This window comes from Mustela putorius, unplaced genomic scaffold, assembly GCF_011764305.1.
Source record: "Mustela putorius furo isolate JIRA1106 unplaced genomic scaffold, ASM1176430v1.1 tig00003845_pilon_pilon_pilon, whole genome shotgun sequence".
Classification (NCBI taxonomy): domain Eukaryota; kingdom Metazoa; phylum Chordata; class Mammalia; order Carnivora; family Mustelidae; genus Mustela; species Mustela putorius.
In genome coordinates, this window is record NW_025421998.1 from 519910 (window position 1) to 535587 (window position 15678).

The 15678-nt window shown below is 41.2% G+C and overlaps 1 protein-coding gene across 3 annotated transcripts in view; it reads right to left on the reverse strand.

Annotated features, from left to right (window-relative positions):
- Nucleotides 1–15678, reverse strand: part of VPS41 (VPS41 subunit of HOPS complex) — a 176702-nt gene that overhangs the window by 59392 nt on the left and 101632 nt on the right. For all 3 annotated transcript variants that reach the window (XM_004739346.3, XM_013059254.2, XM_013059251.2), the window contains 3 exons: nucleotides 14689–14808; nucleotides 13443–13589; nucleotides 7816–7882 (listed from right to left, as the gene is read on the reverse strand). In XM_004739346.3, the coding sequence (XP_004739403.1) occupies nucleotides 7816–7882; nucleotides 13443–13589; nucleotides 14689–14808 (334 nt within the window). The remainder of the gene's footprint in view (nucleotides 1–7815; nucleotides 7883–13442; nucleotides 13590–14688; nucleotides 14809–15678) is intronic.

Here is a 15678-nt window from a genome sequence, read left to right on the forward strand (position 1 = left end):
AACAAGATACAGTACAAGGCAGGTTAACTTATTTCCAGGGGTAGGGATAAGAGTGAAAACAGCAATAATCATGACTATAAGCTCCCTAAGGGCAGGCGTGGTGTTTATAACATAAGAGAAAACATTTCGTTTCATGTAAATTAAAAAATTTTCATTTTAAAAACATACTTACAATGTACTTTAGATTTTTTTTTTTAATTTTTTATTTTTTAGAAACATGTATTTTTATCCCCAGGGGTACAGGTCTGTGAATCACCAGGTTTACACACTTCACAGCACTCAATTGTAAAGGGCAAAAATCAAGATTTTAGGTCTGAATATAAAGACCATTCTCATAAAGAAGATGTGGTATATATACACAATGGAATACTATGCAGCCATCAAAAGAAATGAAATCTTGCCATTTGCGACACCGTGGATGGAACTAGAGCGTATCATGCTTAGCAAAATAAGTCAAGCGGAGAAAAACAACTATCATATGATCTCCCTGATATGAGGAAGTGGTGATGCAATATGGGGGCTTAAGTGGGTAGGAGAAGAATAAATGAAACAAGATGGGACTGGGAGGGAGACAAACCATAAGTGACTCTTAATCTCACAAAACAAACTGAGGGTTGCTGGGGGGAGGGGGGTTGGATTATGGACATTGGGGAGGGTATGTGCTTTGGTGAGTGCTGTGAAGTGTGTAAACCGGGCGATTCACAGACCTGTACCCCTGGGGATAAAAATATATTATATGTTTATAAAAAATAAAAAATAAAAAAAATAAAGCTACTATTAAAGGAGAAAAAAAATTAACTATATCTATAAAATGCACTTTTGTAAAAGAGGCATGCAGACTTAATTAAGAATTTCACTGTGAATGTTAACATAAAATAATTACAATTGTGAAAAAAAAAATAAAGACCATTCTCCAAATAATTCACAAGTAGATTATGTCACTATCAGTATATTCAGACCTATAAGTGATAATCAATATTTTTGATTACTTTCACCTGTATCATAGGTTTATAGATACATTTTATTGAAAAATGTAGCTATGAAATATGTTAATTTCTTCAGGATAATTCAATCAAAGCTTATTTACACCTTTCCCCCAATTCTCATTCAGTTGACTTTATGGACAATGGTATTTTTGTCTTCCGATTGTTAAAAAAAGACAGTTGTTAAAAGAAACCAGTTTTTCTCTCTCACAATGTAACTGAAAATGATAGTAATATTACTAACAGCTCCTATTTAATGAATATTTCCCATTCAAGGGGCAATGCGTACAATACTGAACACACAGGATTTCAACCCTATACTTCCTTCACGGCAGAACACTGAAGCTCAGTGCGCTTAGGTAACTTGACTAAAGTCACCTGAGCGGAAGGCAGCACAAGCAGGAATTTGAAGTCTTCCTTTTCTCAGATGGTGGTCGCATGGAGCTGCTCAGGTTAGAAGTGTGCTACAGGTACCAGGATCGCAAGCTATGGCCTTGACCGCTCTCTGGGGTGGGGGGGGTTCTGTGGCGGCAGATGCTTTTGTTTTGGTCCTTGTTTTCCCTTTGTGGGTTTCAAAATGCCCATTAGATGGGACCTAGAGGATCTGATGTCTTCACTGGAGCTAAATAAAATAATATGCTATAGATCTGGACCTCTAAGATTCTTAAGAGAGCAAACAAACAAGAATTTCTCAAGCAAATATAAACAGGAATGAATATCTTTTACTTACGAGAAAGCACCCAGGCCCCTTTGTGATAGCACATTCCTCTCTAGAGAATCCAACCCTTAAGTCACCAGATGCTAGTATTTCTTAATGGACTGGATATACTATCCACAGGATTTTTAGGAAGTTTGGACACTCTGTCAGTCTGACCACTGATCTAAGAAAATGCATTTGGAAACCACAACAGGCCAACATCTTCAGGGCTGTGCTATGAAGCAGATGCATGACCATGCTTTATATCAGCAAACCGTGGAGAAGACCTAACAGACAGAGAAGAGATGCCTATTAGGCAAGATAACAAACACATGCAAGCCAGGAGCCCATAGTACACATAGGAAAAAAGCATTTAAAGCAAGTTTAGCCTGCAATTTAATTACATCTCTCCTAATTGATACTCTCAGCATAGTACTGGGCTGAACGACAGAGCTAAGCTGATAAGATCAGCTCATCCGCTCAACTTTCGCGCTCAGGAAGCGGCACGGATGAGCAGTGATCCAGCGAGCAGCTTAGGACACACTGCTCACATGACAGAAAAGGTAATGGGGACGGACCTGCTGGGTCAAAAGGGTCAAACCAAGCAGTTATACTTTAAGTTGTAAATAGGCTATTGTCAAAAGAGAAAAGACAAATGTTGGTGAGGATGTGGAGAAACCTGAACTCCCCCACATGGCTGGTAGGAATGCAGACTGGCATTGCACTATGAAAAACAGCATAAAGGGTCCACAAAAAAACTAAAAATACAACTATCACATGACCCAGCAGTCCTCCTTCTGGTATGTATCCAAATAATTGAAATCAGGATCTTAAAATGACATTAGCATCTCACATTCACTGCAGCACTCTTCACAACAGCCAAGATATAGAAAGCAAGCTAGATACCCATCACCAGAGGAAGGTGAAGGAAAATGTGGACCCAGGCACTGGAACATTACTGAGTCTTAAAAAGGGAGGAAAACTGTGCAACAGGCAACAATATGGATGAATCCCGAGGACATTACACTAAATGAAACAAGCCAAAGACAAATATTGCATGATTCCATTTCTAACGTATTTAGAAAAGTCAAGCTCATAGAGTCAAAGAGCAGAATGGTGGTTGCCAAGGGTGGAAGGAAGGGGAAAATAGGAAATTGCTGAGCGATGGGCCTAAGGTCTCAGGTAGGTAAGATGAATGAGATCTAGCGATCTGCCATATGACAGTGTGCCTACAGTCAACAATAATGTATTGTACATTTACAAATTTCAGAGGGTAGATCTCAACTTACGTGTTCTTCCCAGAATAAAATAAACTTAAAAAACAATTTTGGAGACCAAAAACACCCCCAAAACTACCCTGATGCATCAACTACAAGCACTAAAAAATAGCAAATAATAGCGTTTCTTCTTTCTCAGACAATTCTAAGAATCACATCATAATCTGGACTTGGTTCCCTTTCCTTAGAAACCATTTTGTTAGTCACCCAAAGCAACTATAGTCTAGATATTCCCTAGCAATTTGGAGGAAGAACAAGGAAGGGCTATCAGCCCTAGAATAAAACAAGGGAAACTAAATTCTCTACTCTAAAGGAGATACTTTGCTGAACCAAAATAAAGAAAAAACAATTCCACTTCATCTGGCTATTTGAAGAACAGGTGAGCAGACACGATTGCTGTCATATTAAAATGGGTGTTTGGATTCTAGACAGTTTCTACCCTATGGTTTTTATCTGAATGCCCAGAGTAAGCCTCTATCCTTCTCATCAGTTCCTCTGGCTGTAACGAAGGACAGGTTTAGAGAGAGGAACGCATGGAAGAACATATAGTACAGGGTTGAGAGCAACACCTTTGAAACTCAGTCTATCCTGAGTTCAAATGCTGCCTTCTTTGCTTAAGAATGGAATGATCTTGAGCAGGTTACCTGACCCTTCTGAACCTCAGCTTCTTCAGATAGAAGAATGGGATAAAATGGGATGACAGCCCCTACTCATCTGGATCACTGTGAAGATCAAATGAAATTCTACTTGGCATGTGCTTGGTGGTCATTTTCAAAAAAGGAACAAAACATATTTGTTACATCAGGTGTTTCAGGTCTCTTGCCAATACTTGTTACTGAGAAAATTTATGAATTTAACACACAACAACAAACATTTGAGTCTCCCATACTGAGTGGGAGGAGTGGCTACAGGAATAGGCATGTACTTGCTTTAGCAAGTACAATAAAATCCTCATTGCAGGACCTAAGGGCTGAGTATGTGGGTGCTCACTATTTTTGTGAAAATTCTTCACCTGTCTGTATGTTTTCATTTTTTCATAATAAAATGTCAGGGAAAAAATTTAATGCATAACAGAAGAATTAAGAGATTACAGAGTCAGGGGCGCCTGGGTGGCTCAGTGGGTTAAGCTGCTGCCTTCGGCTCAGGTCATGATCTCGGGGTCCTGGGATCGAGTCCCGCATCGGGCTCTCTGCTCAGCAGGGAGCCTGCTTCCTCCTCTCTCTCTCTCTGCCTCTCTGCCTACTTGTGATCTCTCTCTGTCAAATAAATAAAACCTTTAAAAAAAAAAAAAAGAGATTTCAGAGTCAAACTGAATTATAACAGAACACCATTCAAAGCTAGATCCTTAAGCAAAAACACCGTGAAGGATGCCAGCAATGTCCCAATTCCTGCTGAGCCTCAGGCTATGGGATGAGCCACGTGACTCAGGGCAGGACAACTGTCTCCTGTTGGAACCTGCATGACTGGGTCAGCACAGCCCAACAGGTGGATGGTGAGGCACGCTTAGATCCAGAAAAGACATCCACCTCACAGCTCGCCTCCACCACTACACAGATGTCTCATTTCCAGGTCACTGTTTTCCCAATCAATCAAGAGGCTAAAAATAGAACAATGTGCTAAATTCTAAGAGCCACAGCATATAACCAACTGAAGATATGAACACTGCTTAATTAAAGAGAAAAAGATGTCCCTTCCCCTTCCGCCCTCTCTTTCTTCCTGGCTTCTGCCATTTTAAATAGATTCCCATATAGTCTTTTTCCCTTTATTAGTTTTTTTGAAATAAGCTTCCAAATGAAATCAAGACTGGGAAGTTGTTCATGAATTCCTTGCATGTAAGTCCTCTATCCCTGGAAGGAGACAGCCAGAAAATGACCCACAAACACTGGCTTCATTTCTCCACACTGTCTAACTGCCCCATGAAGCCCATGGAAGACTTTGGTGAAAGTCTTTGGACTCCTATGGTGAAAGACTTTGGCCAAAGAGAGAGGGAGTCCTGTAATACCGCAAGAGACCCAAGTTCAAATAAGTATGCCAGGCTTAGAACCATAACCCACTTTTAACGATGTAGTTTGGAAAAAGAAGTGCCACCCTAAAAACCTTACATACCGAGAATGTCTTCATGGGTTGGTGACTGCCCAGTAAGCTTAATCCTTATTATCATTATTATTTTTCATTTATAAGAATCAACTAATATCCTATGGAGAGCGAAAGCTCTTGTGTATTTCTCAAGATTCGGACTTATAAATAAAGAGTTACAAACATCTGGCTTCTAAGAAATGTACAGCCACCAATAGTTCTTTAACCTCAATGCCATTTTCACCTTATTTACTAAAGAACAGTGGCTCACACTGTTCAGGGCTAAAGCAAATTGTAATCCAGACCTCCTAATATTTCTCTTTTCCTCTATCCTCATCAAGGACTCTTATCTAAACCACTTTGCCTCCTGCTGTGGAAATGGTTTATATTCTTAAAGGTTTGCTCTCAAGAGGGGGAAAAATGGTACTTAACCACTAACCATAGTAGTAAAACGCCAGTAATGTGATATTGCCAGGACCCACACACGGTCTATTTCACGTAAATTGTAGGACAGATGAACTATACTTCAATAACGTGATCCCAGGGCTCTGGGGCCACCACTGGGCCAGCTATTAGCAGTCACAGAACTGGGCTAGAAGTCTGCACAGTGATAATCACTACCATGATTCAGTGAGTGCCTACTGTATGCCAAGCACTGTGATAAAAGCGTTATTTCAGTTTCATTCTCACAACCGACTGCAAAGGTAGATACTATCACCTCCACTTTACAGTGGGGAAAGCCTGACTCAGGAAAGCGAAGCAAGTTCATCAAAGTCATACAGGAATTCGGCAAACTGCCTTGTGTCTCCAGAAGCTGGTGGTGGTTCTGCAGTTAGATCCTGTCCATTTCTAATGCCACTAGAGTAAGATCTGACACCGGATGTTTACATCCCTGAGCCCCCACGGTCACAGGGGCTGTGATGAGGGTGAAGTGAACCAATGCTCGTTAAAGCACACAGGGAAATGGCCCACGCCTCATGTGTTAGCGACCAACATCAGCTAAGGAGGGGACACCTGCAACACTTTTATTCCTGGTAAGTCATCCTTAAAAACTCCCAGAGTTTAACCCCCCCCCCCATCTGTATTTAAGAAACTGGAACACTTCTCTATCAGGACACTATGCCGGGAGGTGTTCAGAGGATTTTGCTGGGAGGCAGAAAAGAAGATAGACACTGAAGTAATGATCGTGACCTGGTAGTTTCCAGTCTTCTCCAGTCTTGTTCCTCAGTTCTTCTCAAACCATTATATCCTACATAGGCCTGCTTTGTCCATACTCTGAGCAATCCCAACTATGCACTTATTTCTCTTTCTAAGGCAAAAAATTGTTAAAACCCTACCATCCACTTCTGTCTTCAAGTACAAAATATCTCAGACTGAAATGCTCTGACCATATGAGCCATGGGAGTAATACACACCATTCTGGTTTTAGAATCACAGTCATATGCAAATGATTTCGCTTCACCTTGTTACAAAAACCCCTCAAAGTGATAACTCCCCACCCATCATCCAAATAGGTAAAGGAACTTCTCAGCTGACTTATGTGGCAAAAACTTCTTTGTCACACAACTCTGTCTCCTACTGCTTTGTTCTAAACAGTCCCCAAACAGCTTATACTGTATCTGTTTAATTGGCACAAGTCATTCTCCTCTCATCCTTTCTGTTTGTATCACTTTTACACTAAGTTATAAGACCAAGATGTAAAAAGTAGTGGTAGCTCCTTCTTGGCATCCTTCTCCCGAATAGGTGTTTCCCTGAATCACGGATCCCTTCAATACCCGGTATTACTTTGGACATACATTGGGCCACGCTCCGGAGATACAAACAGTGAGCAAGAACAGACCCGGCGCGAGCTCTCGGGGACCTTACAGTGTGGGGGAAGGGACCTACTGCCCTGAACAACGCATAATCACACCCATGCTTCACAGGGGAGGGTCTGACCTCATTGTCAAGGTCCCGAGGGCTCTCCCGGTGGGCTTTCTCTAGCAATATTTGAGCTGAGGAATGATTAAGGGTCAAGGAAGTGCCAAGAGGCGAGAAGGGCCTTCTACAGAGACCTGAAGAGGGAGCATGGCTGGGTGAACGGTGGCCAGTGTGACTACAGTGCAGACACCAAGGAGAAGCCTTGTCTCGGCCAACACTGTGGAGGCTGGGGAGGGCCAGCACAGACCCCTGTGCTCAAACCAAGAGTCTCCTCTCCATGCCACGAACAATGGGGACAGGCTGAAGGGCGGGGACACGATCTGGTTTGTATGCTGACTGCAGTGGGGAAACCAGATCACTGTAATTCACAGTGGTAGGGGACAGCCCCATCAGGAGGCTGCTGCAGGGATCCAGAGAAAAGGTGACAGCAGTTGGGCCCGGACCAGTGAAGATGAAAATTTCTATTCAGAGGGTACAGGTGGACAGGAACAGGTGTCAGCTCTGTGTGATGAGCTGCACGTGCACAAGTGCTCTGAACTCCCAGCCACAACCTGTGGGAAAGATGTTCCGCCTCACCTTTTCCAGATGAGAGTGCACAGAGCAACTGTCCTAAGTCCAGGCAGGAAACAACAGAACCCGAACCCACAGTTACTTACCTTCAAAGCCGGCTACAAAAATACCATGTAAAAATTGGAAATACAGTTAGAAAAGAGGGACTCTACAGCAAAGTTTCAAAACTTAAAAGTTCTTGAACTGCTTCACTCAGGTCTCAAGTGATGAGCCCTGAAGACACACGTGATTTTAGGTTTCACTTTACTAAAATGGATTCTCTTTGGACGTTCTTCACTCCTAGAAGGCTTACCTATTTCAACATATCGACTTGGCAAGTCCCTCAATTCACTGGCATGCCGCTCCTTCACTGAGCAGACCTAGAAAATAAATTCACAGGTTATTTTACTCAGGTGATGGAAAACTCTTTGTAACATTTCATTCAATATATGATACTTTTGTTAAATTAGCCATGTAGCGCTGAGAGGGAGTGCACATAATCTACTCAATGACTTAAATGATAGAAATTAATTTCAACGACATATAGCAGCCATTACTCATGTTCTCCAACATTATTCTTCAATAAAGTCTTATTCAAGGACAAAGAATGGAAACTGTAATATCGTTTTAACATGTTTCCAGTGACCCATTCTTTGCAACTCTACGTAGGGACGAAGTACTACTTAGGGCCTACTTCTATCATCGTCTAAACAAAGCTCTGGTGGAAGCACATAACCAAAAGCTCAGTGGCTAATCTGCACAGCATTCACATTAGGGCTTGTGTTTCTGACTACATACCCATCATTTATTTCACTCTTGCTAAGTAATACTTTGCATAAGTGGCATCAAGCTCTTCTCTCAAGTGTTTTAAAATTTTTAAAAAAAAGTGTTTCGTAATCAGTGTATTATATACTTTTAATCAGAGTTAGGCAATCTACAGCCTGTCCTTGACTGGTCTTTTTATGATCTGTAAACTACAAAGAGTTTTTTACATTTTGAAAGACTAGAAAAGGAAGGAAGACAGAAAAATATTCAGCAGAAACAGTATATAGTCCACAAAGTCTAAAATACTTACTAGTTGCTACAGAAAAAGTTTGCCAATCTCTCTTTTAAGTTATATGGATACAGTTTGGATATATATGTGTGTTTGTATATTTAGCACGCGCACGTGCGCGCGCGCACACACACACACACACACACACCCCAAACAACCCATGTGTATTAACCATGGCTATTTTAGTGTGACAAGACTATGGATAATTTGTTTTCTTTATTATATTTTCTAAAATGAATATATTCTTTTTATTTTTTAATAAGACAACAAAAATTTACGTTAAGTTCTGCCATCAAGGTAAGACAATCTGAAGTTAAATACTGATTCTATACAAATTTCATCAGGGATCAGGTTTTTTCCTTTTTCTTTAGGTAACTATTAAACAACACAATAAATACTACTACCCTAAATTTAGCTACAGTATAGGAAATTCTAAAATACAGAAAAACCCAAAGAGGAAAAAACAAACATTACCTACTGTCCCAGTACAAAGTGAACAAACACATTAATAATTGTTTTTGTTTGGAAGCTACTTTTTTTTGTTGTTTTTTGGAAGCTACTTTTATTAACCCAACAATTACCATAAGTAACTTAATGTATTATTTAAATATTTTTCCACAGCACAATTCTTTAACGTATACAGAATTTCACTGTCTGAGTGTACTGTAATTTTCTTACAATACCCTTTTAGATATCCAGTTTTTGCTTCTAACCAACCTGAAGGCACGATTCACATACTTGGATAGAAAATGTTTGGACTTTTGTTTCCCTAGGATAAATTCCTAGAAGCCGAACTAACGATGGATGGGGATGTGACCTCACGTTCGGTCTGTTTTGGTTTGGTTGGTACGCATGCCCAAACTGCTGTCCAGCAGTGGGGGAATACAAGACAGGTCCTGCTCTAACACAGGACTCGAACCCAATGCCGGGGGCGGGGTGGGTAGGAACACTTGCTTAGAAGTGATTGGCAATTTTCTCCCAATATTGTTTTTTGTCTCCTATCCATCTCAGACAATGTCCTGTCCGCTTCCCCAATTTCCTTCTCCTTTTGTTAGATTTTTGATTCTTCTGTCCACATTTGCTAGGGAAACTAGACTGTCTATCGGCCATGCCCCACAGTGCCCAAGGGACAACTGTCTTAACATGCTGATAAAACCACATGAATAGGGTCTCAAATTGTTTGAAGCAGAGTAACAGAAAGTAAGTGAAAAATATTAAGCAGAACTCTGAGCAACTACTGGGCACCAATCCTGAGCTTTGGGAGAAACAGACATAGCTTTTTCCTTAGAAAGAGTATGGGAGCAGTGAGGAAGACACACAAAGAGTCCTTTTACTCAAGTGGGAAGGGCAAGTACAGAAGTACAAAGCAGTGGTGTCTACCAGCAGAGGAGGAAGGCTCCTTGGGAGAAGGGAACTCAGGCTGAGGCTGGACTGTTTCTCTGGCCCCGTGATAAGCTCTCTGAAGACTGGGACGTGTGGAAGTTCTGGCAGCTGGGCTCTCCTCTCCATCCCCCGCCCCTCCCCAGTTCTGTGGTCTGAGCTCTATCTCACACCTGCTTCAGAGGAGCAGCAGCAGCTGCAGGTGGGGGAAGAGTGAAATACTGCCCTGAGCTCTTGTCCCCCCTAAGAGCAGATCAATGACCTCAAGAGCCTTTATACTGATAGGCAGGTTCTTACCCATGAACACTAATGTGCTTCATCCAGCAGTCTCCTCCACTTCTCCACTGACCTAATGGGCATCTCAAGTGGACCCACATAAAAATATCTCCTGACTTGCCATCTTAAGTGTTACCCATGTCAGGAAAAAGCAGCTTCGGTTCCCAGCTTCTCGGGTTAAAAGAGTCACCATTGTCTTCTGTCTTCTTACATCCCACATTGAACCATCAATAAATATGACAGGGTCTACCCTCAAAATACACCCAGAATCCAGTGATTCCCCACCAGCTCCACGAGGCTGACCAACATGCCAGGATTTTTAGGGAGGTTCCTGCAGTAGCCTCCTACCCTATCTCCCATCTTTACGAACCCTTCATTGTTTGGCTCTATGCAAAGTCCAAGTTTGATTGTTTAAGTCTGCTGTTCAAAACCCCTCTGCTGGCTTCCCACCTCACTCAAATTAAAAGCCCAAATTGGGGAGCGCCTGGGTGGCTCAGTTGGTTAGGTGACTGCTTTCGGCTTGGGTCATGATCCCAGAGTCCCAGGACAGAGTCCTGCCTTGAGCTCCCAGCTTGTTGGGGAGTCTGCTTCTCCCTCTGACCTTCACCCCTCATATGCTCTCTCTCACCGTCTCTCTCTCAAATAAATAAATAAAATCTTAAAAAAAAAAAAAAAAAGCCAGAATTGGCACCAAGGCCAGTGAGCCCCTCCACAATGCATCCCCTCTTACGCTCCTCCCTCAGGACTTCTAGCTCTCTCCTCTACACTTGCTTCATCCACTCTGGTGATAACGGCTTTATACTCCACAAAGACATGCCAATCACACTGCTGCCTCAAGGATTTTGCCCTGGCTGATACCCTTGCCAACATCCCTCTGGCACAGATCTCCCTCCAGATCTCTACCAAAGCACACGTACCTTATGACAGAAGTCTTCCCTTGATCGCTCTATATTACATGGCACCCACCCCTGGCCCTTTCCCCATTTCCCTCTTTAACTACCCTCCTTGCTATTTACCTCCATCAACGTGGCATACTCACTTGCGTGTCTGTCTTGCCCCACTAGAACATCACGGGAACTCGGTAAGTGGTTGCTGGCCGAGTGAACGAATAAATGAACGGTTCAGACTGCACACTCTGCTACACCCTGTGGCTGTCTCCCCAATAAGGCTGCTCTCTGAGAGGAAAGATTATGTCCTATCTTCTCTTCCCTCAGCAGAACACGGGGATTCTCAACTGAGAAGTACCCAACATACTACTAATTGAGTCCAAAGAAGAGGAATCCCCAATAAATACAAAGAAACATTTGACATGAAAAAATTTTCACACATGAGTTGGATCATAATCTGGGCACAGTGAAAGCATATTAGTTTCCCACAGCTGCTCTAATAGATTACCACAAACTTGGCAGTTTAAAATAAAGGAAATTTATCCTTTCCAACTTCTGAAGGCTAGAGGTCTAAAACCAGTTTCACGGGGCCCAAATCAAGGTGTTGGCAGGGCTGTACTCCCCGCAGAGGCTCTAGAGAATCTGTCTGTGACATGCCACCTCCGGCTTCCGGTGGCTGCAGAACAGCCTTGGCTGTGTGTGACGCTCCAGTGTCGGCCTCTCTGCTCACGCTGCCTTCCCCTTTCCTGTGGCGGTGCTCCTTCTTTAAGAATACTCGGGAGTGCATTTAGGGCCAACCCAGATACTGCAGGACAATCTTCCCATCTCAAGATCCTCATTAATTGTATTTTGTGCCATATAAAGAAACATTTATGGGCCGTGGGATTAGGATGTGCTAACTTCGTGGGCCACTATTCAGCTTAAGAAAGAAGGCATTTCCGGTAGCATTCAATAAACTTCTGTGTCCCTAAAGCTTAATTTTCCTTGTCTTTCACCAAAAGAAAAGAAAATCACAACTTTAAACAACAAAAAGCCACTTGGTCCATTTAAGGAAATTTTAAAAAGTATCAAGAACCATTTATTGGATGAGTAACCACACAAATGGGATAAGGAGACTAGAGAATCACTTTTCGTTTTTTTTTGTTTTGTTTTGTTTTGTTTTTTTAAAAACCCTAGACTATTGGGCATGCCTTCTCTTCTGCTATCCTAAATATGAATCAGGTTATGTTCACTTGATACATGAAAACAATTAAAGAAAGGAGAACTAGAATGATAGCAACCTAAGGGCCAGGAGGACCTTACCTCAAGTTAACAATGCTTGTTTTGGTTAGTAAGCAGCACCGCATTAGTAATTTTTGAGCGTTCCTTTTCCAGAGAAGAGTACATTTTAAATAACCATGTCTCTTTCAAGACTATTCTAGAATTTTGCGGCAAAATAATGACAATGAGGTTTACAAAGCACTTACAACATGTCAGATTATGCTAAACTCTTGGTAGGCATTACCTCACTCAACCCTCCCCAGAGCTCAGGACGAGAAAACAATCCATACTCCCATTTGTGGATGAGGAGAGTCAGGCTTAGGTCACACAGGAAGTACGTGTCAGACCTGTTGGACTCTAAAGCCTGGCTGTGCCATCAGACTGTCGCTGGGATAAGGTCTTGTACCATTCGTAGCCACTTTTTGGTTTATTTTGTTTAGATTAAGCTATATATTTTTAAAGGGAAGTCAACAACTTTGGGTTCTGAAATGCCTAATACAAGACTAACACTGGTACACGAAAAATAAATGTGAGCTTTGGGCCCTCTTTTGTACAATGGCTGAATTTCATTTACCCAGGCACACAAGGAGCAGAAGGCTGCATGCCACAAAACAGCCCCTAATCTTATCAATAATAAGTCTGGGCCTCTGCTCCACCCAACTATGACCAAGCAAGTGGGATGATTCAGTTTTAACATTCTCTTCCCACGATCATCAACTCTAATGAAGCAACTAAGGGGAATGGAGAGAACAATAAAGAATGGGAAACCTGACAAACCAACGAAAAACAACCACAACCACACTTTCCATAAATAGCTAAGGTCGACCAGGCAGGGAGATTTAAAGATCACAGGTGGCCGCAAGGAAGAGCTCACAGTGTGTTTAGCACGCAAAAGGGAAAGAAAGACCGTATCTCCAAATTTCTGCGTATGAAAAGATTTCAGCATAAATATCACACAACGTGAATATTCAGGGGAAAATATTCAGTGGCTTCCGAGAAGCCACTCAAGACCTCATATTCCTTCAGACCCTCCTCAGTGGATCTATTAACAACATGGACTTATTATCAAGACAAGCAAACCACCTTGACCGAAGTCCCCCAGCCGATAATCAGCGTCACGCTGTCCTTCCAGCAGAGGCTGCACGGATACATATCTGGGCGAAGACTTATGTCATCCCGGGGCACATTGGTGATTCTCTGCTTGGAAGTGATGTCAAAAATCTTCACACCCTGAAAAATACAAGAGCATTAAGTATCCTCTACTCAGGAGAAGGAAAGGAGAGGAGAACTTATTAACAGCCCCTGCCACACACCACCAATAACCAGCACCGGGAAATATTGACAGTGTTTATTGAGCACCGCTGGGAGCCATGTGAAAGAAAATGCTTCACTCCACACAAACCCTGTGAGAACCCACAACAAAAGAAAACCTCTACCCTTCCTTGGGGACAAAAGAGATTTTATTAGTAGATGGCATCAGGGACTCAAACACAACACAAATGGGAAATGGGACAGATATCCACCACCGCATTTCCAAAATGACGGACAAGTAACATTTCTAATTGTATTGTTCCACTAAAAAAAAAAAAATGGAGCTTTTTATTTTTTAAGAAAAGCTTTGAATGCGACAAACCACTATGTGTAAAGAAAACTATACCTGACATTTTAAAGCACTGAAATGGAAACACCAAGCAAGCAGCTAACTAAAAATAAACCAAGAGGCCACAGGTTTGTTTAAGAAAAGTCCTGAATAGCAAGGTGGATTCTGGGAGAGTTCTACCATTAAAACTGAATAGGACAAATTTACTAAATTATACCTTGAAATTTCAAAGGATAAGCCAGATGTCAAAAGCTAATTTTTAAAGTTTCTACTCAGCCTTTCTCATATTGAGTAAACTTTAAATAGAATGCAACACCAAAAAGGCAGGCCTCTTTTTCACCTGTGATTATATGGGGAGTAAAACGAAATCAGCAATATCCTGTACTTGTTCCACAGCAACATACTTGCCCTTGGCTAATAGGCAAATGGTATTTTCAATATAGCATTCCCAATGCAACCCTTCAATTATTAAGATGCCTTTTCATTTTCTTGGCTATTCTCCATGCCTCGGGTTTCTTACTCCAAGATAAAGTCCAGAATATGTTGGGAATTACTCTATTATGAAAGCCGAAAGCAATCTAATCTCTTTAACCTTCCAGGTATGAGAGCAGTTGCCACTTATATGTCTTAGAAAAGACCAGTGGCTTCTTTCCCTTTGTCACAGCTCTCCCAATGTGTCTACTTTTCTGGCTCTGAAGAAGGATCAGGAAGATGAAGATGTGATTTTACCATATTATTGGCCCAAGCAATCAGGTGGCCTCTCCACTTCACGCTCCTTATGTTCCCTTCTCCTTCATGCAGAACAGAAGACTTCCATCTGCTCATCCAAGATCGTTCAAAGAGCAGCAACTAGGGACAAATACAAAGGATGTTTAGAAACTGAGATGCATATATTAGGTTTCTTACCTTTTTTTTTTTTTTTTTTTTTTGCTGGCCCTCGGAATGTTGAAGTTACTACAAAGTCAAGCCACAAGATGGCACCAAAATACCAAAATTCATGGAGAAAAATCGTCAGTCAAGATTTGTGTCACAGAAAGTTCTTTAAATGATTGCCCAGAAATTAATTTATTTATTTTGTAACTGGGGATATCAAAACTTTGTAATTTTTTTCCTTAAAAATAAAATACTAGTCACAGCTTAAACTGTAATTGTCAGAAGAAGCCTATTTTTCATTTAACCCGAGAAAAATAATTTTACAATCATGTTTGAACAGTAATTCATGTCATGAAATAAGATAAACTTGCTTTAGGATTAAACTTCTTTAAAAAGTTCATAGTTATCCAGGGTCTTTATTTTAAAAGGAAGAATCTATTTAAAAAAAAAAAATCTGCTGGGGAGTCTGGCTGGCCCAGTCAGTTGTACATATGACTCATGATCTCAGGGTTTTAAGTTTGAGCCTCACACTGGGTGTAGAGACGGATTGTAAATAAAATATTTTTTTAAAAAATAATCTGCCAGATAAATTTTATTACCAATATAACTGGTTAAAATCTCTAAGACTGGTGAAGATGTAGTTCTAGTAATTCATGCATTATTAAGGACACAGTATTTTTTTCTTGATGTACCCAATTTAAATCCCTTAAGACATTTATATAACATAACATATAAAATTTATATATATATATAATTTACAATATATAACTTCATGTGTCCTTTCCCACCCCTAAAGGGGAAAAACAGGTACCAGGAGAAAGAGAATAAATTCACATTTTATTTATA